Source organism: Varanus komodoensis, unplaced genomic scaffold, assembly GCF_004798865.1.
Source record: "Varanus komodoensis strain SLA01 unplaced genomic scaffold, ASM479886v1 scaffold29_1, whole genome shotgun sequence".
NCBI lineage: Eukaryota > Metazoa > Chordata > Lepidosauria > Squamata > Varanidae > Varanus > Varanus komodoensis.
Window position 1 is genome coordinate 8,057,602 of NW_025335759.1, and position 27,573 is coordinate 8,085,174.

A 27,573-nucleotide genomic window follows, 5' to 3' on the forward strand; every position below is an offset into this window, starting at 1 on the left:
GGGCAAAGGAAAAAAGCAAACCAAGATAATAGTGCTTAGATAGAAGAATTACCAGGGATGTCAGCTAGGAGGAAAGAATGTCTGCCTGCATGAGTCCATACCTTCCCCAACACAAGTTGTTCACAATTCCCTTTTCAATGCCTTTGTGCAAGAGCTGCTCTGGCAGCCAGTATCTCTCAAAAGAAAATTGGGAGAAATTTGCCACTCAAGACTATGCTGTCAGGAATCTGGCAGAAGTGGAGAACCTGATCTGCACATTTGGCCAGGAGGAACACATCAGCTCTGACTACTTAGATATTTGGGTTCCCCAAAATCTAACCCAGGTCCAAGTTCTCCTTTGAGAATGTTGTCTGCTTGGTCACTTACATCCTTTTGTAGAGGCTGAGCTATCTGAGGTCGGACTGCTGAGACTCTCTCCTTCCAAGATGGCCTTCTCCTGCTTCTCCTTCTCTAGGATGGGAAAACCAAAAGAAGCAGTCAGTCCTTTAGCTTGCTGCTTGAGGCAAACTTTGTAATATTCATTTTGACAGTCAGCCACAACTCTAATTCCGTATGCCACAGCAATCCCACTGTGAGGAAGAAAATGTATTAAAGAGAAAAGAAAAATGTGGGAGGGGGTAAGACACTTTGGTGGGCACCAAGAAAGAGGTCTAAGACTGCACTGGTACTCAGGGGCATCACTCTGCATATTCTCAACTATGCTTTTTTCAGACCAACCAAAATTCCACAAAAAAGGGGCAGCATTCCAATTTTTGTGGAATTTCGATTGGTCTTAGAATGAGGTGGCGGGATGGAGTCACTGAAGCAGTCGGTGTGAGCTTAAGTGGACTCCGGAAGATGGTGGAGGACAGGAAGGCCTGGAGGAGTCTTGTCCTTGGGGTCGCAATGGGTCGGACACGACTTCACAACTAACAACAACAACAACTTAATGAAGATGAGTCCCAACTATGGATCCTGGTTTTTGTTTTCCTTTTCATAGACCAGCACAGCTATTTTTGTTGTTTTTTTTTAACGTCAATTATGAAGCATCCCTAAAACAGAGAACAAGAATGTGCTCCTGTTGCATCTCCATCACCTGATGCCATGGGCCTGAGACACAATATTGCTGTTAAAGTATTTTTGATCTGTCTTTCAGATACAGGAAAGAGCCCTACCAGGGAGTGGATAAACAGCACTTAAATATGGATGGTAACATAGTTAAAATACCTGAAAATACATGAAAAACCTATTAAGGAGATGAGCATCCATCCCCGTTTTGCAGATGCAGATGGTCGTATGTCATCCATCAAAGCCGGCTGAGCAACAGACAGCTTCATAGGAGGAGCTGAAAAATTCTGACAGGGTCCCCTGTGGAACACATCTGCAAGAGGGCTGGATTGCTAAGGACATACACAGACTGAGTGCTGCTTTTAGGCTACTGCAAGAAGGGAAACGTGGGAAGGAAAGTACCAGGGCAAGGGGGATTCCCAAAGAGATCTCTTGCTCTCCAATCAAAGTTCAGCCCTGCCAGTCGCTGAACGTGTGTAGCCAACAGAGGGCATTTCATGTTGGTGTAGCTGCAAGACTTGGAAAGAACATCTAGGCAAGGCTACTGCCTGCCTGGGACACCACCGGTCTTTCTGCAGCTGCAATACATCGGCTGCCGCTGACCAAAAGACAGGTGGACACGCTCCGTCAACATGGCCTCCACTGGCAGCAACAGCACTTTCTCACTGTGTGATGGTGATGACAACACGGATGCTTGGGAACTCCAGAAAGCCCAGAACCCCCGTGTCCCAGTCTTGAACTTTTAACCACGACACCACAAGGGTGCTAGCCGGGGTGAACTGGGGGGCTGCTGGAGAGACGCCTGCTCAGCGATGCCATTGCTTGTTGAATCCTCCCACCTAGACGAGCTTCCATATAACCAGAAGTGCCTGACCCTGCTTCATCTTGTAAGCTAAGCAGAGCCAGGCCTGACCGAAGCCTGGACGGGTGACTCGCACGTTGTGAGTCACCCAGAGAGCTTTGGCTATGGGTGGTACGGAAGTGTAATGTGATGAACAGGATGATGATGATGATGGAGGTCAAGAAGCCATTTCCCCCACCCCCATAGGACACAGTCTGCCCCTTTGATGCTCCATAGCTGCAACAGACACTATTCTCTCCCACTCCTCCCCGTCGTTATATGTTTTTCGGCGCCAGGCCAAAACCTTTTTATTTAAACAGCATTTTAATTGTTAGCTTATTTATTGATTTTATATCTTTGGCCAGAGCGTTTCCAATTGATTATATAATTATATGTATTTATTTATTGTTGTAAGCCGCCCCAAGGCGAATGGGGCGGCATAGAAGTTTACTTACTATCTATCTATCTATCTATATATAAAATAAAATAAAATAAAATAAAATAAAATAAAATAAAATAAAATAAAAGTTGGTCTGTGTGACTGCATGCTCTAAGAAATGTGAATTCCTGAGATTTAAAAACTAACAACATATTTAAAGGATTGGAGCAGGTGAACAGGTTCAATCCCAAAGCACCTCCACAGCCTGTTTTCAAACTTATAAGGGACGCACGATTTAGCGAGCAAAATCAAAATTTAATTCACTGTTCCATCCATTAAATAAATAAAAATAATATAGTTTGCTCCCAGGAAGAATCAGCAAGAAGGAGAGGAGATACACAGCCTGCAACGTCAGGATATACCAAGAAGGCTGACAGAGAAGAGAGGGCAGATTTCACACGCTCACCTTCCTTGGACGCCTGCCAGAACTCAAATGCTACCTTGAATGCCTGAGCGACCGTGAGCGTGACAGCTTGAGCCTGGGGAAAAAAAGGAGAGAAGATACAACAGTGATTATGGTGCACATTACTAGACAGCTCCTCATGTAGATGGAAATGATCTGGAGGTTCAGCTCAGCTGAGAGATGTTAAATCAGGAACTTGCTCCTCATTTTACAGGACTACAAGTCCAACCTAATTCCGGACTGATGCTGGCAGCCTCTGCTTCGGATATAAGAAGGTGTCGTTCCCATGCTCCCCGGGTGCACTCTCACCGGGCCGGCGACTGAGCCTTGATCTGCAGCTCGTTTTTGGTACATGGTGGGAGGCTGACAACCCATCAGAAAGGGGTCACCCCATGCTCCATGAAGGTCCTGCTCTGAGCCCACTTATCAGGGGGACCACTATGAGATTGTGGAAAAGATGAAATGCATCACCACAAAAGAGGACATCCATTTAATTATCCAGATGCAAGTTTTGAAGTACGTATTAGGAACGTAAGTAGAAATGTAAATTGAAATGGCGTTCATCGCACCAGGGGACCAGTCTCACCAGTTTCCTGTCCGGGTACTAACTGGTGATTGGTCCTCATGTTTCTGTCTTTTGACCAGAATTGGACTGGACGCTTCGACTAGAAGATGCCTTCAAACAGAGGACATTCCTCTGTAAAAGAGGACACACGGCCCAATTAACCAGGTCACCGATGTTGGCTATTTTAAGGGATTTCTGCACTTAAAGTTGTCTCAATGTAAAAACCCAGAGATGAAGTTATTTCAACAAAAGACTAAGTTTTGGAGGATGCTGAGAAAGAGAGAAGACTTACTTAAGGCCTTCCTAACCAGTGACCTCACCGAGTGTGCCCTAGTGCTTGCCAGGTATTTATTTATATTATTATTATTATTATTATTATTATTATTGGCTTTTGTATGCCATCCCAATTACTAAAAAGTCTTTGAGCAGCTTCCAGAGAGCAAACAGAAACAGAACCCATAACAACCACCACCACCAGACACACTTCGTGGATCATAAGGCAGGGTCCGTTTTTGGCTTACAAATCTTGGCGTGACTGGCAGCATCAAGCCAGGAACCCCAGTTCTGGGTGACAGATTATACCAGCGAGCTTCGGTCCCCAAGGCGGCCATGCCCCCTTCCCATCCTATTGGCGCAGTCCTGGCCTTTGTGCGGTTTCCTGCCTGCATTCTAAATGGCTGAAATGTCACTCAGAAAGCGTAATTAAGAGATGCAGATGGTTTCGGCATAAGCACATAAATATTTTTAGTCCTGCTTCTTTTGCCATCTGGGAAACCCAGCATACCTCAGATGAGCTGGATTTGCTCAGCAATTCAACACCTTTAAGCATATTCACAAAAACCCTGCAAAATTCTGTTATAACCTCCCTTTTTAAGCTTTGTGAGGGCAATCCTTTATTTTTATTCCTTTCTCTAAAAAAAGTAAACACAGGTTTACATAATAACAATTAGAGCTGCATTGTTTTAATCAGTTATTTGGTTAGGCCAATCAGGTAAAGACTGCTTCCAATTAAATCAGGTGGAAATTTAAATAGTGATCTAACTAAGGGCCAGAGCATGGTCTGAAGGAACAGGAGGCAGCCCCCTTGCTGAAACCAGGCAGGTTGGAGGGGAGCCCACCTTGAGAGTCATATTAAAAGAAAACTGGGATACAAAAGTAATAATAAACAGTTAGGAAATAAATACACAGGAACGCATCATTTTAAATACAAGCACTTATAGAAACCTAAGATGGAAAGCACCAAAGAGTGGCATTTTGCCTTCATTCTCCCACAGAAGAAAAATTCCTTTCCTCATGCAGTGTCTGCCACAACATGTGTTAAAATAGAGCATGCGCCTCACTTCAGAAATATTGTTTATAAAGGTTATGACCAAAAAAAAAAAAAAAACCAGAGAAAGAAACAATATGCAATTTTATAGGAAACCGCTTTTATGAATTACTGGAATAATGTGTGTCAAAATTTTATTATCCTCTCATTTTCAGTTCTTTAGAATCAAAGGGCAGTCTGTGCTTAAAGGTGGAATAGAACGAGCAGGACACCCAAGCCGCAGCCGGGCTGAGAAGGAAGAGTTGTAAATGAGGATTTCCCAGCGGCTGAGAAAGGGGAAAGGAAAGGGGTGTGCTGGTGGGTGGGGAAGCGGGGCCATGAATCCACAAGCTCCCACTGACAGCAGCAGCGCAACTTCACTAGCAGGGTTCGGTCTGAGGCCCTTCCAGTGGCAAGCATGATAAAAGAGGGTATGTGGGCAAAACTCGCCTTGGCGACTTCTCCTGCCCTGCTGGGAGAAGGTATGAGGTTCTTAGAAGCCTCCAAGCTCAGAGTCTTCTGCGTAGCAGATGACACTCTGAAAAGAAATGGTGGCCTTCATTTATTTTCCTTTCCTCTTATTTTCCTTGTTATACATAGATGTGTGTGTGTGTATGTGCATAGAAAGAGAGAGAGCGCATGCGTTCTATGTTTGGAATTGTGACTATTTATATTCTTTTACAGTCTACCAAATTGAGACTTAACAGGTTAGGGTTTCACTGACTTTCCTCTGTGTCTCTTTATAAAAGCGTATGTATTAAATTATTTTCATTAACTGGTCCACAGGTTAAATTAACGCAATTAAGACTATGAACAATGGCTCTTTTATGGCTCCCGTTCTTGAACTACTGCAGTACACATGTCCCTGCTGTATTATGTGTTATCTCCTCCAACAAGAATTGCCTCAAGGCCTAGGCTGCCCCATCTGCTGTGAGCTGGAAAGGAAACGCTGGAGATAAACTCTCTGCCGTGTCATGGTGTCACGGAACAGCCAGGCAGCCACAAACTCTCCGTGGTGTCACGAAACAGCCAGGCGGCCACACTCAGTTCCCACGTTCTTCACAACCACAACAGCAATGCACTGGGGCTGAAGGTTTTCGGGGTCCCCTGTTCGTATTTCTTTTCAATAGTCTCTCCAGGATTTGTCGCTTTATAAAAACAAATGAATGCACAAGATCTCTTACCATTTATCGCTAATCCGTGCTAATTTCTGTCCACACCCTCCCACTGCAAGGGACAACTGCACTGAAAAGCTCAGAAAGCTGTGCGTTTGGGCATATGCCTTATTTTCAGCATACTTATTGGCTTGGATTTTCTCATGAAAACCTTGGCTGAAGTAATTTTTTATCTATATCTAATCTGCAGTACCTGTGGAGAAAAACTGAGATCAAATTGCTTGCCTTATTAAATAACACCCCCTATTTCTGGTCCAATAAACACAGTTTTTTCTTGTCCTGGCTGGAATCTGCCTACAAAGACCTTTGTCCACAAGGAGTAAACAGGGAATCTTCAGGCGTTAACATCTCCTAAGCCTGCCTTCTTGGGTTGCCAAAAAGCAATTAATGGGCGATACCCCATATGTTCCTAGCCTGCCGGTCAACCCCACTGAGCTACCCGGCAGCTCTAATTGGAAGATTCTCCTCCCCCTGCTGAGCCCTCCTGAAGTTGCAGGGATAAATGGGAGGGGGGTGGGGGGGTCCTATTTAATCTGCCATCCTGGAACTTGGGTGGCCACTGCACCTCACAGGCAAGTTGTGGAAACTCTTTTTAAAACTGTCTTGTAGTAGAAATGTAGGGAATGCATCTCTCTGTTCCTTTTGCCATCCCCTGCTGGCACTCTCCTTTCTCCCTCACCTCCGATGGGAATAAAGCTCCTTAATTTAGGATATGGGTATCAGGCACATACTTGCAACCATCCAAAGGCTGTTCCCTGGCTTGCCAGTGAGTTCATTCATGCTTCACACTTGACCAAAATGGGCAAAGGTCAACCAGCTGGACGGACCGGGTGGTTCCTGGAGACTCAGCTGATGGTTACCCCTCCTAGGCAGAAACCCACCTATTCTGCAGTATAGAAACAAAATCTAGAGCCACACGAAAGGAGAAGCCCTGCATCCTGGCCCGCCTCGCAAGGCAGTTGTGCGCTTCTTCCCCTGAACTCATTTTTCCTGCTGCTTGTCTATGGAGGCACTGAACTGGGACTGGAGGAATCTGGCCAAAGGCCCGCTGGCTGGTCCCGTTAACAAAGTGCTATTCCTCCGAACATTTCCCTGGGCTAGACACTACAGGGCCAAGGAAGAACTTGGTGCTGGAACTGGCAGTGGGCGCTTAGTGCAGGCAACAGAAAAATCAGCTCCAAACCATCCAGCAATGTAACATGTCACTCCAACATACACGCATCTACATCTATAGATCAGATCAGAGGCATGTCAAAGACAAATCAAACAAAACGAAGGAACAAGCTAAGTCGAGACCGGCAGCTGCAAACTCAAAATCAAATGTGAAACAATGCGACATGTCATTTGGGACTAACTAAACCCAATGAATGTGACTCAAGTTACACTAATATTAAGTACAACCCATACTGCAAGAAGCATACTTCCCCCAAGACAGGCGCTCTCTTTAACAGAGAGAAATGTTCACTTCATTTCAGCAGCATTGTTCAATGCTGCCCTGTGTGTGTGTGTGTGTGTGTGTGTGTGTGTATGCAGTGCTTTTTTTGTAAAAAAAAAAAAAAAAAGGTGCCAGAACTCAGCTCTTGGGGTCACACTTTTACACTAAAAAAGATTTTCAATTCACCCACTTTTTTTTGAAATAAGGAACTTATTTACCTTTTGCATGTAGCCAGTCACTCTACACACACATAAACATAATGGTTGCCGCTGGCAGTAAGCACTCAGTGTGCAACCACACGACCGATCCCAAGCCGAGCAGCGTCCCAAGCCGAGCAGCGCCCTCACAAGCAGCACAGACACACAAGCAGCCCACAGGCACTATGTTAATGACCTGCACATGGAAAAATCCATCAAAAAAAGGTGCCGGAACACCATTCCCGTGCGTTCTATGACAAAAAAAGACCTGTATGTATGCATGCACATGTGTACACACACACACGCACACTGGACAGTATCCAACCCTAATGCCAGATAGCATATGCTAGTGTGATGGTGTTTCTGAGAAATGCTGTTGCACCAGCTCACACAATTCTGCTTGTGCAAGAATTCCCTTATAGCCGCATTACATCAATGGCGTAACTGGAACAGCAGCATCGGATACTGTCCGCCAGTCTTGTCTTTGGTAAGTTCACAGAAGCCACTACTCCACAAAATCGCTCATCTGATACCACATAGGTATGGTACCCATTGGGAGTTCGCCAACAGTGTGGAATTACCTTCTCTCCTCCAATTTGCAAAGCTCCCTGCCCGGATGGATGCACGTATATTTGACTTGCCCGAGGGGAACTGCTATGTGGAAGCTTGGATGAAACTTTAAATCTGTGTCAATCCAACATGAAAAAGAAGGCGATCTTGTTTGAACATCTGAGCCGTTTACATGTTTGGTGGAAAAGCAAAGCACTTTTTTTTAAAATGATGGGTAAAAAACAAAATGAAAAAGCCTCTCCTTAAATATGGTGATTAAGTATGAAACTCTGCACAGCTGTTTACAATTTCAGCTGTCACATTCAAATCAAGTTTAATAGACCCAGATCCTGGTGTGAATTGCCCAGGTGCTAAAAATATAGACTAATTATATGCCAGAGATGGGAAAACTAGACATATATTCAAGACCCACGCCCCCAAGATATTGTAGCATCCTCTCCCCATATTTCTGTAATGTCAGATTAGAATTCACATATTTTTGCCTCTGGGGAGGAGGGAGGACTTTATGCAACAATCGCTTTCAAGGACATTTGGAAAACGACAGAAGCGGGAAACACACATTGGAAGGATTTTCTTCACAAGGCAAATGTGGTGGTTGCAGCTGGCAGGTGGGGGGACCTTTTCGGAAAGCATCAGAAAATGGGGTACAAATGTTCCCGTACTAATATTGCCAAACCCTCTTCTTCTTTCTGCGTTTTGAAGTGGCAAGTAATTCCTGATGGGAGACAGAGGAGCAGGGAAAGCGGCAAGCGCCTTCAGTGGACATCCTACAGGTGTGAGAAAAGTTACACACTGAGGATGTGCTTCCGGAGGGTAGGAGGATTGTGACAGAGGTAGATTAAACCTTAGACACATGGTCAACTGCATTTGCGATGGGCGTATGGACTGCAAAGTAAACCATGCCTGCCTTGTGTGAAGGTTGTAGATATCGTAAGTCATCTGGACAGCTTTGTGGCTAGTGCTGGGGTGGAGCCAGTGTGGCCCATGCTGGTTCCAGTGACATGGGAAAAGATAGTCATGAGGTCCTAGGAACCAAATTTAGAGGGTTGGGTGGAATAAAAGCCACCCGCTGACTTTCCCTGAAATTCTACCTGCTAAGGAGCTTCAGTGCATGTTTGGAATGGGAAGTGGTGTAGGGAGGTGATGTTCAGTTTTGACACACACTGGGGAACATTTGGGGCAAGCTGTCTGCACAAGAGGGAAGTGCTCCACTCAAACCAAAGCAGAACCAGACTTGTGGCACACAACTTTAAAGAGGCGGCCAAGTGGCTTTTAAACTGAACCCTGGGGGAAAGCCAACAGGTGTTGGAAAGCATCTGTTTTGGGTCAAATTATCCCTAGGGGATGAAGATGAAAAAGTTTCTGATCGCCCAAATGTAGGAGGGGATTAGTTTTGTTTTGTTGTTTGGTTTTGCTGAAAGATTGTAAAAATCAAATAAAAATTATAAATATTCAAACAAATCAGTGTGATGTCTGATCTGGGTAGAAGAGATGGAGGCGGGCTGTCTCTTTGAAAGCTGCCTTGCTATTAATTTATTCATTCTATTAAAAGCGTATTCCTTGACAACTCTGTACCAAAACAAGGAAAGTCAAATTGTATAGACCCAGGGGGAAAACAATGTCAAATTTAATTTCAAAGACAAGCTTGGGGGAGACCCTTCACTCTCAGCCTTGTTAATCTCAAGAAAGTTTCTGTGCTACTAGGGAACTCGTTTTTAAGGAATTCTATAAAGTGTGTGGAGCCCAGGATTTTCTAAACAGTATTTGGGAGCTGCTTCTTATAAAAGAATACAAGAGGAGCCACGGCAGCCACTGACTGCCTTATCTTGGGCGATCCTTTTCTCTATCATTTTAGACCCGTTTGGAACACCATCCCAGCCACGTCCTCAAGCAGGATATCCCTATGACACTGTGCCCCAATTATTTCCCTGCAAACACTTGCTGCATTTTGCAATGCCTGGAGATGTGGCACAGAAAGTTTTCCAAAAGGGAACATTTTCCAGTGCTTTATTTTTCAGCGGAAACGGTTCCACTTCGTAAGTCATAGCAACGAATGGACGCCAACTGCAAGAGCAAGACAAGCTTGGCAGTTTTGAACTTGTAGTTCATGCTTTTTGGGAGATTATCTCTGCCAACAATGTAAAAAATGCTTATGTCTCTGAAATATATATGGAAGGGAACCACTAAGTAATGACAAAACTGGGGAGGCCCCAGAAGCTGTAGTGGAAAAGAGCTGAACTCTGTGGAATAGATGAGTGGCTAACAATGTATCGTGTAAAGTTCGCTGACTCCCTAAAATTAATTGTCAACAATTTTCAGTATCGTTGGTTTTTTCCTTAAATTTAAATCATATAAAGGCAGCTCTATATGCATGTTTAGACAGAAAAGTCCCACAACTCCCAGCATTCTCCACCAGCATTCTGCTATTGACATTAAATTTTACAAGTATTTTCTATATAATGTAACATTTAAATCCCAGCACGTGTGCTTTAATTCCACCTCCCTCAAATATTTCAGGGTCAGAAACACTTGGTTAGAAATTTAACTTGGGATACTCTTTTAGCTTTGCTTACAAAATACAGATAAAATAAACATGATCTTTTTCGGGGAGCTGAACATTTCCCAGGGGAGAATGAAAGTGCTCTGATGCAAAGAACCCTATGCAAATTAGCCATTCAAAATTTTCTAGAAAACTGCATCGTGGGCAGCCTCTGACTCAACAAGCATTCCCTGAACGGTTCAGAGAAGGGCAGCTCTGCCATGTTTCACTGACCATTTTCCGTTTGCCGCAGAGGAAAGCGTGGCACTCCAGATTCTCGTTGTGTTGGCTCTGGGCGATGTACGCAAACACTTTATCATGGACCTTGTCCGCTGTGCAGTAGGATATCCTGTGAACAATGGCAAATGAAGGGCCCAGGTTATTTATTTTTAAAAAGAACGCAACAGAAGACATACTGGATCATACCAAGGGTCCATCAGTCCAGCATTCTGCTCATGCAACAACCCAGAGGCAGTGTTAGAGGTGAACCCCAAATCTCTGGAAGGCCACCTGCCTCCCCACTCACCTGCTTATGGACACTTACCGGATCAAAGGTGCAAGGGCCTTGAGTTCACCTGCTCTGATCCCCCTGCATCAGCTGGCTTCTCGCTCATGTTTTTCCTGCTACCCTTGAAGCTTTCTCCCTGAGCTTTTGTGACGCCAAACGCCCTGCCTGTCCACCCCTTTGTTTACAAAGGAGAATGGGAAAAGAGCCATGCAGGATCAGGCCATAGGTCCGCCTAGGAAAGTTTCTACTCTAACCAGCTGCCCACAGCATAAGCAGGATTATCCCCCTCCCCAGATTCCCCAGTAGTTAGTGTGTGCAGGCATACCACCTCCGATATTGGAAGTAGCATACAGATACTGGGACAAGTGGCCACTGATGAATGGGTCCACTCCTCTCTTAAGCCACCCAAGGTGGTGGCCATCTCTTCAGCTCATGGGAGGGGATTCCAAAGTTTAACTATGCAATATATGAAGTTCTTCCTTTATTAGTCCTGGATCTTTTTACTTGGGATGACCCTGGGTTCTAACTTTCTCCACACCAGGCATAATTCTGTACACCTTTAGCACCTCCCTCTTACTCACCTTTCCCTCTGTGCTAGATAATCTCACCTGTTGTAACCTTTCCTCATAAGTGAGTTGCTCCAGCCCCTTCATTATTTTAGTTGCCCTTTTCGGCATTTTCCCCTTGAATCTACACTATCCTTTTAAGCTAAAGATGTACACACAGCATTCTAAGTGTGGTCACAATGTAGATTCCTGTAAAAGCAGTAAGATCTTGGCAGTTTTATTTTCAATTCCTTTTCCAGTTAGGTCTAACACAGAGTTTGGCTTTTTCACGGCAGCCACATTCTGGGTTGACATTTGCATCAAGCCGTCATCACAACCCCAAGATCCCTTTCCTGGTTATTCTCTGCTAACTCCGATCCTTGAAGTTCTTTCAGATTCTTTGGCTCTTTCTGCTTATACTTGGAGGTTTTTTTTGCCACAGAATGGAAGGAAGCTGTGGCTATTTGGCTGCTTACACTCTTCAGCTACCCCTTTCTTCCCCCAGCACGACACGTTTGGGAACACAGAATGAGACAAGCCATAAACTTCCCACTTGTTACTGCATTTTCTACACCAAACGTTCCCCTAACATGGAGTCAAAGTCTGGTATATCACTCCAGGAGTCTGGTCCAGACAAGGCACCTCACTTTAGATTCAAGGGTAATCAGGCAGAAATAAAACCACTTATGTGAAAGGTAGCTTAGTTTATTAAACATAATGAAGATGGAAGCAGATTATCAATTAAGAAACAAAAGCTGAGCTCACATATCCCCCCCACCCCCGATCAGTGTCCTCATAGGACAGACATCGCTCAGGCTGCTGTCCTGTTTAGACACTTCCTTGCTCCTTATTCTAAGCAGGAAGCCAAAGGACAGACAGGCAAAAGATGCTATGAAGTTCTGTTTTTGCCCTGCTTTGGAGACTGTGAGCCACAAGCTAACTCCCTCCCTGAGAGACAAAGGGGGTGAAGCTATAGCAGCAAACCAAACTCTTCTGTTTCTCACAGCAAAGGGAGCCCTTATCTGAGGAACGCAATTAGGGAAAACAGTTGCAAGGCACTTATCTTGGGAGCTCTCCCTACGAAGCTAAGGCCTTGCCTAATACCCTAGCGTGGCTCCAAGAAACTCTCTTGGTTCTTGGATGCTGTGAAAGGTCAGTACACTGCCTGTCAAACCCTCCGACTTTATCACTGTTCTTCCAGTGGAGCCCATCTGTCACCAGGCAATTATGGGATTTCAACGGAACTGAACGGCTGTGCTACATTCCAGCTTAATGTTTCTGCCTATGTTTTGCACTGTTCTATATATGAACTATTTTATTTTTCTTTAAATTTGACTGTAGTTTTTTTTTTTCTTGCAAGCTACTATGGGTGTTTTAAACAGAAAAGTGGAGTAAGAGGACTGATTTTTTAATTAAAATCATTTCATTTTCTATCAGAGAAGCTCCACAAGGTATCTACGAGCAATTACCAGAGTGGACTACTGCAAGTCAAGCTACATGCAGCTGCCTTCAAAGATGGCACAGAATGCAGGTTCTCAAAAGCTTGTGAGAGCCAAGAGGTTAGAGCATCTTATGTCAACAAGCTGAACAGATGGATCATCTCCACCTAGGAGGGCCCCATAACCAAACAGGCCCCACCTGGCGTGTCCAAGTGTCACACCTCCAAAAGCAAAGCTAATCAAAGCAGAGCCTCAGATGCCATCCTGAGTGCTGGAGTCAGTCCCTGTGGGAAAAAGCAGTTCTGGATAGTGTGGACCCAAACTTTAGAAAGAGTAGCTCAGTTTAGTGCAGCATATTTATATTCTCCTTTTCCACAGGAGATCATGCCCAGTCATTTCTCACAATAAACGTAACTATCAGATTAGAGCATTGCATTCATAACCCCTGTCATTATCCATATTTTTTTTTTACAAAATATGGTTTCAGAGATTATCAGACACTGGTCATTTGCTTCCTATCTACTCTTTACAGCCACAAGGGCTAGAAACCTAATAAAACTAAACCCGACAGTATCCCAAACTATGAAACCCAATACAAAGCTCAGTGCATTGTACAAAAGCTGCAGAGCGATTTAGGCTTCCCCTATCGAATGAGGAAGACAAATGAAAGCTTCAGACACGACTACACACACACATTCATAAAGGGTTTTTGTTTTGTTTTTTTTACAAAACCAATGCAAAGAAGAGTGCATTTTTCTAGGCTGAGATCGTATAACACTGGGGAAATGCAAGAAAACAAATATCCATTCATCTTTGCTGTCTAAGGAACATTTCTTTCTCATTCTTAAAGAGAAAGAGATTGCCTGAATGCAGATAACTTGACAGCTCTTGATCTTTGTAACGCACCTCCATCATCTGGTTACAACTGCCCACTACCAATGAATAAAAGAGCCACAGAGACCAGTCCAAAGTCCATCTAATCCGGCTCCCTCTTCATACCGGGGCCAACCTGCTGCTTTGGGGAAACTCATAAGCAGGACGGGAATGTGTCAACGCACCTGTGCGCCTCCGCAACTGGTGGATGTAGGCAAAAGCATTATACTGGAAATAGAGTCTACGTAGGTGTTATCTCGTCTATATAAGACCCAAATCTTTCCTGGCCAGTCACCACTAGCTCAGACCCAACCACTGTATATGTGAAATTGAGGGGTTTTGCCCCACACTGCCGAGGTCACATTATTTCTAGAGTTAGGACCAGTTTGCATAACTGGACAAAAGGGGATTAAAATAGATGATGAAAAAAAATAAAAATGAGTTTTTAAAAATTTAAATTAGATTTTTTATTCAAATTTGATTTTTTAGAAAATGAAATACCTTTTGAGGAAAAAATCTATCTAAATATGGTTTTCTATTTAAGATACATTATAGTACAAAGATTATTCTTCACAAAATAAGGATTAATCTTTAATTATGTTATCATGAGGCTTTATATTCATCCAATGTTTACCTTTTTGGTATATGAATTCTATTAATCAATTTATAATGTCATGCTCTTCCCAAAGTTTCTGGAAGATGATTGGAAAATTTTTCTATCTAGAAGATACTATCACAGATGCTTGGTTTTACATCTCTCAACATTGTGAATTTGTGTCTGCAGAGGTAACACGCCTCTTCTTCATAGCAAGAATGTTATAAAATAAACATACAGAGTTGAGAACAAGACCTTAATCCTGTTGTTCCTTTGCAAATTTATGTACCCAGAATCAACCCCTTATCTCTTAAGTGCCAAGTTTCAAAAAAGTCAATGAATAGAAGAAGCTTGTTGGGAGGGAATAAATCTGCACAAGAAGCTGAGTCTGAGGAGGGAGGAACAAGTAGTAAAAATGAAAGGGAAAGCTTCGAAGCAGAATACTCCACAAGTCTTTGGATCTTTTTGTGTATATGAGGTTTATCCTATCATTCTTTCCTGGAGGAGAAAACCTATAATGGCAGCAGGCCATAAAAGAAACCCAGCTTGGGAATATTTTAATGAAGTTCCCCTACCTACGGGTAAGGCAGGAACGTGTGTGAATTCTGTGGAAAACCATGGTTTTAATCTAGTCTTACTGACTAGTGATTTAAATGGATTCGATTTAAATCAAACCCACCCTGCAGGACAACATGACTTAAGGTCAATTCTTGTTTCTGTGGGGTCATAATCACAGGCAGTGCAACTTCAATTTTCTGAACCTGATGAAAGATCCACTAACTTTTCTCAGGAGGAAAGACTGAAAGCTACATCTTGCCTTGGAGTTTTTTATCTTGCCTGTCAGTTGTATAGCATCTCTTCTAGAGGACACTCTGCTTTCAGGACGTGTTAGAAGGGAGCTTGTCCGAGTTAAAGGGCTTACCCTACTCATCTTGGGATTGCAAATGCAGTTTGAAGTTCCCCGTCTCCAACTCTCTGTAGTCCTTGGCTAAAAACAGGAAGAAAAACTCTGATGGAAAGGTGTTAAGAAAGGCTGCCGGAAAGAATGAGCCTCAAACAGCAAGAGAGCAAATGTGAACACTGCTAAAGTCCTGCAAAAAGGTGGCAGCCAAGCACCCAACTCACGGTTTGAAGAACATCCTTCTTGGCAGGACAACATGCCCCTGGACTAGGAGAGGAAACCGTTTCGAATTCGCAGGCTGGTCTGAGGGCCCAGCTTTTTATATGTTTGATATTCACCCAGAGAGAGACAGATCGTTAAAATGGCTTGCATCTAAAGGCATAACTTTAGAACAGCTTTCCCCAAACTGGTGCTAGTCATATGTCATGGGTTCAGTCAGCATGATGGCCTGACGGAGGTGTAGTTCAACTGATCTGAACAGCACCAGGTTGGAGCAGGCTAGTAATACTATAAATGCTACTTAAGATGGCAATACAAACAAAGCGGCTGTCCCACGTTATTAGGCTGCCCAGCAAGTACTTGCTCAAAGAGATGGAATTTCGTGGTGCGCTGTTTCCATAAAGGCACTTAGGTTTTCTGCCTTGCCCTATAATTTATTTGTTTGAAGCTGTTAAATGGCGGTTTTGTTAACAGGAGCATAAATCCATTCCATAAGCGACATGGAAAAACCTTTAAAGAAGAAAGGGTTCTGGAGGGGTTCTCCTCTGTTAAGTGACAAGTACAATCTTTACTAATCTTTGAAAAGCAAACGGGTAAGGCTGCATGACACAGCACGTCACCTTGTAAACACACGCACAGTGCGGGCTGTTCATCTAAGAGATGACAGGGCTTACGGTGGGCGGTGGTGTTCTGCTACCAACACCATTCCTCCAACCAGGATCCCAGGGTATGGCACTGCAGCATCCACCTTGTCCCCACAGCTTCTCTTCACCTTCACCTTCTCTTCACCTTGTCCCCACAGCCCTTACTCCTTTTCATTTACATTTATTTCCCCCCAGGTCTGATTCTGCTACCAGTGAGAGTCACTTAACCGACGCCCAAACGGCACTTCTGAGCTTCCAGCACTGGCTTTGCAGGGGCAGCACAGCACAAATGGATGCATACTGAGAACCTAGCAAAAATTAATTCCTCAGCCACATAATCTCAAAATAAATTCTTTAATTTGCACCTTGCTCCGGATCACCCGAAGTCAATGGAAAACGTTATTGCTAAGCTCTATGGCTCCATGGCTGAGTGGGGGCTAGAACCCAGGTTTCCAGAATCCCAGTCCCATGCTGTTAACCACTAGACCACACTGGCTCTCCATAAATCATACTTCTTGAAGGATCACACGACATAGTTTGTGGATAACACAGAAGAAGGCCCTTTCATGCGTGCCTGAGAAATAATTCTCTGACAGCAATGGCCTCCTCAAAGAGGCTGATGCCACAAATCTTAATATCAGGGCAGGTTCCCAGCAAGACACGTCATTCTTATTGTGCCAATTTTAAAGCCGTAAAGGAAAACAGACAGCGCAGCAAACCTGTTCCCAAGAAGCCCTGGTCACAACCGGGTATAAATGTCTACTGATATCTCACCATTTTGTTCTATGGCAGAGGATGGTTTCATCCTGTCCTATTTGTGATCACGTGCCATGAAGTCATATCTGACGAATGACGACCGTGGGGATGGATGCCCTCCAAATTGCCTTGTCCTTGATGGAATCAATCCAGCTCATATCCTGTCCTATTACAGGTGTTAATTAGCTCAGCAGTGCTAAGCACTGCCCCGTGCAGAGCCACTGTGCTTATTTTTCCATACCCTTTCAGCTTCCATTCAATTGTCAGAGTGTTGTTTTTATATTTCAAGCCACTTCACCCTCCTGCTTTAGCCTCTCTCTGCTGAGGGATGCGTACATGGCTGTTTGCCCATGAATGTAACGTTTTCTTTCACAAATCGAATGCAACAGACTCAAGCTCAGGAAAACAAAGGAGGAGAATGATGTAAGCTGCTTGGTGTTCTTTAAGAGAAAAAAGTGGGATATAAATCTAATAAATAAGTAAGTGCAGTGCTTTGAGACGCTACAGGATTCTTGGCTGTTTCGTTGCCACACAACCCTCTGGCAGAAGGCGTGCTTTAACTTGCCGGCACTTCAAGCATTTCCTGACGAGAAGCACCCAAGAAGGCTACATAAACCAAAAGGCTTACCAGCAAATGAATACTCCGGAGATCTAATGCAAAAGTCAAATGAGGCCACACTGAGGAAGATAAAGTAGACCACAGGAAGTAAACAAGAAAGAGGGAAGAAATGAGAATGCTGTTCAGCACTGCCTTCTCAAACAGGACGGGACAGAGACGGCTTTGAGGCAGCGGCAACTGTGCCTGTGGGAACCTGTGGTCCAATTACTCCACCAAATGGCCTACCCACAGTGGGATTTGCTCTTGCTGTAGCAGCTTGAAAACAAAGCTACATGCATCCTTTCTAAGCACCTGCAGTCATCTGCCCAGAACTGCTGGGGCAAACCGGCCTTTTCTGCTCCCCCACCCCTTCTGGTGGGTTATGGGGGCCGTGGCTGCAGCCCCAAACGGGTCCTTCTTGGCCGTTCCTTGCACTTAACGCTGCTGCTGCAGCGAGAGCGCGCAAGTGAGCCCAGCTTGGAAGGATGTTTAGACAGGAAAGAGGCTACAACATTGTCTACAGCATGCTGAGAATTATAGGCCTTTTCCCTGTCTAAACAAGCATGGGATTCTACCCCAAAACTCTCAGCTCGAGAGATTCCCATCTGTATGCATGGTTCACAGCAACTGCTTCATTCGTATGAGCATGGAACCCAAAAAATCTCATAGCAGTGTAAGTTTGCTAACAGTGACAGGTCTCTCTGCTGTTTTTGTTGCAACACCTGCTATCCCTCTGAATATATTCCCTCTTTCCTCACGTCTCAATCTCTATTTCTCAGTTCACAGACCTGGGGGAGGGCTTGTGCCTCATTTTTCACTGATGTACAGCGCCTGCTACCACAGCTGTATTGAACTGTTGACTGATGAAAGAAATGCCTTAGGAAAAATATTTGCCGCAAAGCCAGATCACAATATAACAACATAAATACTTATTCTCTACGTCTTCTGGAATACGGAAGAAGTCATCACACTCGGTGCCTACTAAGATCATTGTTCATTTATCATTCATGTTCTTGCAAGGTGATCATCCCATGTTTCATTAATGAAGATCATCATTCTTCATTAATGTTCCGCAATGCAAGCTCCTCTCCCCTTCTGGGTGCATCTGCGGCACCCCACTTTAGATTCAGTGATACTTGGGGAGAAACAAGGCTACTTGTGTCAAAGGTGATTTACAGCTTACCAAATACAATGCCGCAATATGCATGCAGAATATCACACAGGAAAGAAAGCTTACACTCCCCCTTCTCGGCAACCACATTGGTTCCCTCACTAGGCCAAAGGATGTTCTGAAAACATTCAAAGTTGTCTGACACACCATCAATTCTGCTCCCTAGGCCAAGAACAAACGATAACATCTCTTGCCATGGTTTTTATAAAGCGCCTCCTTCCCACTATTGTACAGCCTGCCAGCATGCACAGTTTGTTCCCCTACATCTTGGGAAACAAGGGCAGGAGTCATGAAGCTGCTCCAGTTAGGCAAACAGTTTTTGTTCTCACAGCAAAAGCAGCCCTTATCTACCAAATGGTTGGGGAAAGCAGCTTCAGGGTGCTCTTCCTAACAAGTTGAAGACCATGAAACCTCAGCATACCTTCAACAAGGGATGTGAACACTGGGAAAGGTCCCTTCACTACCTGCTGGACCTTAATAACTTCCTTGCCATGTTTTTGGAGAAGCCCATCCAATACACCTTTCTTACTATTAGGATTGCATTCAAGTCCAAAACAGCAGAAAGCAAGGGGGTGAAAGGGAATTGGGTACTTTGCCTGACTTCAGGGAGTAGCTAGTAACATGAGGACCCAAGAAGAGACTGCTGGATCAGGTCAAACGCCTATCTAGACCAGTATTATGTTCTCAGAGTGGCCAACCAGACACCCTGGACAAGCCCATAAGCAAGAACACAAGAGCACCCTCCTCCTCCTCCTCCTCATGCTGCCATGCAGAGATAGACTGCTTCTGATACTGGAGGTAACAGCCAGCTGTTATGAGCCGCTGCCATTGATAATCTGATTCTCAATAAATTTATCTAGTCCCTCTCCTTTCTTATGTGAAATACTGCTTTACTTCTAAATAACCTAGCAATGGGAACCTAAATAGAGGTCACTACAGAAACAAAGGGATTCCCTTAATTCTTAACCCATCACTGATATGCTTCTGGAACAGTTACAGTAAAATGGCTTAAACAGGAGCTCAGGACCTAAGGAAGGAGTAAAAGCACAATTTCTACCGTAAATAAAAGGAGCATGTATGGGTGTTATTTTGTGTGCATTTGTCAGGGGGAAAAACATATAGGCAGCTGTACTTGGCTAGAGTTCGACCCACTTCAATATTCCCTTTTAAAGCCATCCAAGTTGGTGGCCATCATAGCTTCTGATGGTAGTAAAAATCATAGTATAACTTTGTGCTGTGTGAAAAAGTACTTCTTTATAGCTCTCTCGAGTCTCCCATGAAACAGCTCCAATGGGATGATTCCTTTGGGTTCTAGCATGATGAGGGAGGGAGAAAAATGACTCCCTCACGCCATGCATAATTTTACACATCTATCATGTCTGTCTTTCCTCACTTTTTTCTAAGCTGAGCAACTAAGGGCACAAGCCTATGCATGTTTAGGCAGAAAAAGGGCCTACAATTCCCAGCATGTGCAAAGGACTGCTCTTTACTGCCTACAAGAAAGAAAAGAAAAGAAAAGAAAAGAAAAGAAAAGAAAAGAAAAGAAAAGAAGCCTCAGCCAGAGCAATATCCATGCAAGTAGTGATTTAAAAAGATTTTTAGTCCAACTTTCATGGCTCAATGCCCTCACAAGTTCATTTACAGAATTTATTTTTTCAAAAGCACACTGAAATACCACAAGAGATTAATTAAATACAACAAATTATACTTTCAAGAACAATCCATTTTCCCCCCAAAAAATATAGCAGCAAAACACTTTTTTCCTCAAAGCTCTGCACATTAAACACACACATGCTGAAGCAACATCTTCAAGGTTCTTTTGAAAAGTGGCAGTCATGAGGCTGAAGGTGTGTATGGCTTAGGAAGGATGCTCCAAAGGTGTGGAGACAGCACTGAAGATACCAGTACCAGTATCTTACAATGCTTACTAGCCTCGCTAACAAGCTTCTCCGAGGAGCCTGATCCATTTGTTCTCCAGAGCCTTCATATAAGAACAGTTTTATAGAATTGCTGTTGCTAATTTATTATCTATCCATTGGGTTTTGCAAATGTTAGGCACCAGAATTTTTAGCACTAATTGGAGGCCTGGAATGGGAACCCAAGCAGGTGAATCATCCCCTAGTTCTCCTCCAAGCTAGAGAACATTCCAGAGGCATCCAAGAAAAGGTGAGCTTTGGAAAGAGGCTCAAGATGGAAAGGAGAGCAGTGTTATAGGACACTGTCCCAGGTATAAGGGGCAGCAATGGAAAACAGGTGAAGAGGGAGAACTTTGGGGAGCAGAGGATGAGTGTGTCCGGAAAGAAATGTGCAGGGCAGAGTTGAGAGGGGCAAAGCCGCACAGGCGTTGGAAGGATGGGAAGTCTACACAGGATCCAGGGATCCACAGGAAGCCAGAGAAGGGATTTAAAGAGAAGACTCGCATGCTCAGAACAGCCAAAGGGGTGAATACTTTTGGCAGCAGAGTACTGGACAGAGCATCCTCAGTAACAGGCCTCAAAAGCTTACTCTGCATCTTTAAAAAATGCACGGAGACATACCTGTATATTGAAATGTTTTCAATCAGCTCATTTGTTGTGCTGTCACTGAGGATTATCCCTCTGGGAGACACTTTCAGAGTTATCTTCCGCAGTTTTCGACCACTTGCTTTTGCCTTTGGAAAGAAAAAAAAGCATCCCATATGTTTTGTGAGGCTGGCTGAGATAAATCCACTTGAAGATTGTATTATTTAACGGACTCACATTAACCATTAACAAACTGAGTGTATTGCTCAGCATCCATGCAGGCAAACATTTCGAGTGAGCAAAAATGAATGCCGACTGAACAACTCTTCTTGAAGGAAGCCTTGTTTGTGCTACTTTGCAGTACGGCCTTCCTCCTGTTGCGGCTCCCCACATTTCACTAGCATGAATTACTAGCCAGACTAGGAGACCTGTTTCAAAGAGGGTAACTTTTTGTGTGCAAAAGTTCTCTCCCTGCTTAGGCTCCACCTTCATACACGAAAGTTGTTATTCCCCACTAGGGATGTCAGAAAAATCCTCATCAGATTCAAATCAGACTGGATTTCTGTGAATCCACCCAGCATATTCTATAGCAGACTTGCTTTAAACAAGCCACATAATCTTGCAGACCATTTTTTTAAACCGGTGGGGAGAGGGCTTAGCACAAGTGCCCATTTGGAAATAATTGCATTCTTGTATACAAAAATCTGATTCTATCAATCAGCAGAGGATTAAATGAAAGATGCCTGACAACTCAGACTCAATGAATTTAACCAAATCTGTGCATCTCTATTCTCAGTTGTCCGAATGTTCATCGGACAGTTGGTTGTCAGCCATGCAAACAGAGCTGCGAGGATGATGAGGGACAATTCTCCATCTGAAATCTGAGGAGCAGAAGGACAATCTACAGTGCCCTGCAGCTCAAGCCACCATGACCAATCCTGGCTGAGGATGATGAAGACTGATGAACTACTGATCTGGAATCCCAGCTTGTGGGTGCTGTTCTGAGGGTCTGCACTCATCTTAAAGGACCAACTTTGCAGTCTGAGGGTGTTCTCGGATCCCACATCGCCATTAGAGGCACAAGCGAACTCAGGAAACAGAGCACCTTTGATCTCCTTAGCCCAACTACATCCTTAACTGGACAGAGGTAACCTAGTTACACAATTATCCATGTTCTGGTAACCTCTTGCCTGGATTACTCCAACCTGTTATCCATGGGACTGCCTTGGAAATGCTTCAGAAACATCAACCAGTCCAACTGGAAGCCAGTGTGGTGCAGTGGTTAAGAGCATGGGACTGGGACTCAGATAACCTGGGTTCTAGTCCCCGCTCATCCATGGAGCCAACTGGGTGACTTTGGGCCAGTCACAGTCTCTCAGCCCAACCTACCTCCCAGGGTTGTTGTTGTGGGGATAAGATGGAGGAGGAGATGTAAGCTGCCTTGAGCCCTTTGTAGGAAAAAGGCAGGAGATAAATCCATAAATAAATAAATACATACATAAATAAATAAAATAGGATGCCAGAGGTTTTTTTGGGACTGGCTGACATGATCTTATTATACCAGTACTTTTCGATCTGAATGGCTATCAGTCCAGTCCCGGACCCAATTCAATGTGCTGGTATGTACATGCAAAGCAAAAACCAACTTGGAGCCAGGATGCCTGATGGATGGTCTTCTCCCATATATACCAATCCTGACCAGTGTCACTTCTCCAGAAGTGGGACTGAGGTAGGAGGCTGCCAAAAGGAGGCCCTTTTCTGTGGTGCCAACCTGGCTGTGGAGTGAAGCTGACCTCACACCTGTGTTGCACCCTTTCTGGTGCCAGGTGAGGGACTTATTTCCCCAGGCATTTTAATTTTTCAGCTTCTGTTTCAAATCTGTAACTATTCCAAATCTTCACACTGCTACTAGACCCCGTTTGGTCATTATTTTTATTTTACACGGCAGTTTTAATTTTTTATATTGTGTTTTATTGCACTGTAGTTTATGGTCTGCATTGTTGCAAACCACCCAGAGAGCTTCAGTTATTGGGTAGTATAGAAATATAACTTTAAAATGTTAAAAAGGATTTAAACTAAAACCTGCAAAGCTTCCTTTATTCTAGTGTTTAGAAGCCTGTTATAAATCATGATCACTTTATGTTGGCTGTTTCCCTATAATTGCAACCATTTTATGTATTTTATGGACTACATTCTATTTTACGAACTGAAGTTTTATTGAATTTTAATGTTACTTGTGTGAGTTTTCCCCCAGCAAACTTGTACTGGAATTAAGTGTTAACAAGTGGGACCTGTGACGAAATTTTGCAGCATGGCAGGCCGATGTCCAAATTTTCAGCCACTCTATTCGATGTCCCACTGCCAGCTTTTTGTGGCCCAAGTTCTGTGCATGTGTACTTCTCACCAGAATGTCCCAGAGTACCCGCCTCCTCTTTGGTTCAAGACTGTTTTGATTGATTGATTGATTGATTGATTGATTGATATCCTGCCTTTTTCCTCAAAGGGCTCAAGGCAGCTTACATCTCCTCCATCTTATCCCCACAACAACAGCCCTGTGAAGCAGGTTGGGCCGAGAGTCTGTGACTGGCCCAGAGTCACCCAGTTGGCTCCATGGCTGAGCGGGGACTCGAACCCGGATCCTCTGAGTCCCAGTCCCACGCTCTTATCCGCCCCACCACACTGGCTCTCTGACACGGCATGCTTGTGTGCGTGCGTGCATGCACAGGATGCAACTTTGGGTACGTAAACAATGCCCTTCCCAGCCGTGACACCTTCTTTCCTAGAAAGGTCTTTGATCTTTCTGTAGGGTTAGGCTACACAAAACTTCAATCCACCCACCTAAATATGAAGGCAAACAATTTGAGCAAGATGTTTCTAAATAGCAGCTGAGAAACTAGATTATGATTTAAAAGTAGGGCTGCAAGCGCTGTTGGGTTTAACTTGTATGCTAATCAACTAAAATGTAAGTTAATTAAAATTGCCCCCACCAATTAATCAGTAAGATTATGCATTAAGACCATATGTCCCTGAACTTATTTTGGTTCTAGCATGAAAATGTGAGAGAATAGACAAACAAACAAACAAACAAATATTTCCTGATCAGCTAACAGGACATGCAAGGCTTTTGTTTATTCAATGGTAAATTTCATCAAACAGAGACACCTATGCTGACATATTGGTAGGAAGCAAATTTATTTAAATCTAAAAGTGAGTAATTGGCAGACAACTATTTAAATAGGAAAAAAACTCTACTTTTAATCTATATTAGTATGCAATACTATCACTTTAAGATTGAAATCTTGAACATATTCACCAGAACTAAGGGCTAATCAAATCTGTCAGTATTAGTTGCAAAGTAAGCATCCAATATCCTTGCCTGTTTAAACAAATGTTGGTCAGAACAGAGCATACCCTTGTGCTGTTATGGAAGAGAAGAGTGTTCAAAGCAAGAGCAGATGGCAAGAAACCTGAGGCTTTCTCCTGATTGCCTAAACCCAGGTGCACAACCTTGTTAGTTCCAAAGACCATGTGCAGTATCAGCTGGGGGGGCCAATGAACCCCCAATTTGCAGAAATAACAGGCGTGTGTGTGTGTAAGAAGGTGAAAACCCTGAAATAATGGCTCAGAGAACAAAGGGCACATTAGCCTAAGCAAGAGGAGGTGAAAATCATCTGTCTTGTTTTTGCCTTCTTTGAAATTTATGAGACATCGACTACCCGCATCAGATAGACAGCAGGGAAAGCTCCACAAACCTCCACCTGAGACACGACAAACTATGAAAACAGATGTGCGAGTCACATACTTCCAGTTCCACCTGCAAAACCTTCAAAGCCTCTCCAAGGCTGGACAGGAAGAAGAGTCCCATGCTAGAGTTCAAAATGCTGTTCTGTAATTGTGCTCTGCAGATTGCCAGGAAGCCATCATCTGCTGACTGACGGAATTAGATTTTGTGCAAATGTGATCATACGCATTACGGCAAATTTGCACTTCTAAGAGTGAAAACCTCCACAAAAGGTGCCCCCACAAAATGTGCAACTCCCATGCATGCACTTTCATACTTTAGTTTATGGCAGGAAATGCCTATTTTGGATCAGCGGTTTTTGTTTTAACTTTCTTGTATTTTTCTACAATTAAATTTGCAGAAAATTACAGAAACACACACACACACACACAATTTTAATGAATCACTGCAACTCAGGAAAAGCTGGTCCATCAGCTTTGGAATCTGCAAGCAGGACTAACAGAAATCTTGACTTATCTGAATCCGTCTCTGATGCCTCCAGCATTCCTGTTTGTGTGAAACACTGGAAGGCGATGGAGGATGCATGCAAGAATCGAGTCCCCTGGGAGCAAGCAGAGGCAGCTGGGGTGCAGTGGAAAGTTAAAGACTTTAGAAGCCAGGTCATGAGCACTCACTGTAGCTACAATTCTTTTGACGGCTGCCGCAGAGAGCTCTTCTCCTTTGGGCTGTTCGACCAGCGTCATGCCCAGGTACTTCAAGTTGAAAAGCATGCCCTCCAGTAAGGTTTCTCTGGTATCAGTCCAGTTTTCTGGGAGTTCTATGGAATTAAAAAGAGTAATTATTATTGAGAATGCATGTTGAATCAATAGATAGGTGGACATTTTTCTATCTAAAAGAGATAAATTTCATTTTTTCCAATTTACCAAGGACAATCCTTATTTTCAAGACCAAAATGTTTGGAGGGCTCCAGGCTGGAGAAAACTCCCTCACCCAGTGATTCCTGGGATGTGAATTAGACAGGTGAATCCCTATTTCATGGAGAACTGTTGGAAAGTAAAGTGAATAAAGGCCTTTTCAGATGGAAAATCAAATCCAAATACACATCGGCCCATTTCACATGATCAATGTGGCTTAAACAATTTTTCTAATTACCCACCAGGAAGCTGTATGTTATGTTGTCTGAACCTGGGTAGCATGGCTTGTTTGAGGAGGAAATAACCCTCAAATAACCAAAGATCTGATGCTGGATTGAAGTTGTTTCCCTCGCCAACAAGTCATGTCACTGGGTTTGTATGACAAGACAAGCTGCACCCAGGCAGGTAATTAAACAAGTGGTGCCAGACACACACCATTAAGCCGTGGTTAACATGCAAACCAGGTCAGTATTTTTCTGCTAGGGCTATAGATATGTTAGAAAAGGAGAATGTTCCTTCTCCAAATGCTAATTAGTATATTACTTATAAGCTGAGAATCAATGTTATTGATAATCAGCAGTCTAAATATACCAAATATTAAAAGGTACAATTTCATGGCACTTATTGCAAAAAAGATTATGGGAACTGTAGTAATGGGACAGGAAAACCTGGAGGAATGTTGTCCACAGGGACATGAAGAATCGGGCGTGACTTTTGCAACTGAACAACAACAATGGGAACTGTAGTACAGCACATCTGGAACATGCCAGGTTCAAGAAGACTGAGTTAGCTCTTATACACACAAAACACTTCTACACTCGCAGAAGTTGTGGCACGTAAATTGATGAAAGGCTGTCGCAAGAAACATTCCCTGAAGCACACTGCTAAGAATAATACCCATAGCTGGGCCAAGAAATGTGAAGATGTTATGCTTAATTACTGCCTGACCTTCCAACGAATGAACAGCTGTCCCATTTGTGCTAATTCACATGGGGCATAATCCACAGAAGGCACAGAAAATGTAAACAAACGGGGAGGGGGAGGAGGAATGCTAAAATCTTGAGATTGTGCCAACGAGCTCACGTTACCAGCCTGCGCTGCCATTGCTGGCTCACCCGAAAGAGTTGGCGGAGGCAGGCCTCGCCCCGCACTGCATCACGACAGAATCACTCCTGCAACGGACCTGTGCAGACTTTGAACAGGCTGGCATGTTACTGAAGGTGCCTTGCGGTGGTGGGGAAGGGAAAAAGACAGCACTCCAGAAGTCTGCTCACTGCAGTGAGTGGCGCCATCGGGCGAGTCTGAGATGCAACCTGCCTTCCTCCTGCAGAGGTCAGTGAGCTCGCTGAGCCCTCCCATGGCTCAGCTAAAATGAGGGGCGATTCAAATGCAAGTAAATAAACAGATAATGCTCCAAGCACAGCTTTACCAGGCAAAAGGAAACATGCCAGAAGAGAGGGAAGCAGCCGGACTCAATACACAGCCCAAGAAGCCAAGCCAACTGGAGGTCATGCGGCCAGGACAGACGTTCAGGTGCAGCTGCGTGAAGTTGACCCTTCCAGCAACAGGCATGTGGGTCCCTCAGGCCTGTATTGCCAGAGCTTCCAAAGCCCCACCCAGGGCTCAGCTCCAGTTTGTGACAGGCCTTGC

General features: G+C 44.0%; 1 protein-coding gene across 2 annotated transcripts in view; it reads right to left on the reverse strand.

The window, feature by feature from the left end:
* Positions 1 to 27,573, reverse strand: part of LDLRAP1 (low density lipoprotein receptor adaptor protein 1) — a 66,568-nt gene that overhangs the window by 18,630 nt on the left and 20,365 nt on the right. For both annotated transcript variants that reach the window (XM_044434732.1, XM_044434733.1), the window contains exons 2-6: positions 25,684 to 25,826; positions 21,304 to 21,416; positions 10,752 to 10,866; positions 2,734 to 2,806; positions 367 to 450 (exon numbers count right to left, since the gene is read on the reverse strand). In XM_044434732.1, the coding sequence (XP_044290667.1) occupies positions 367 to 450; positions 2,734 to 2,806; positions 10,752 to 10,866; positions 21,304 to 21,416; positions 25,684 to 25,826 (528 nt within the window). The remainder of the gene's footprint in view (positions 1 to 366; positions 451 to 2,733; positions 2,807 to 10,751; positions 10,867 to 21,303; positions 21,417 to 25,683; positions 25,827 to 27,573) is intronic.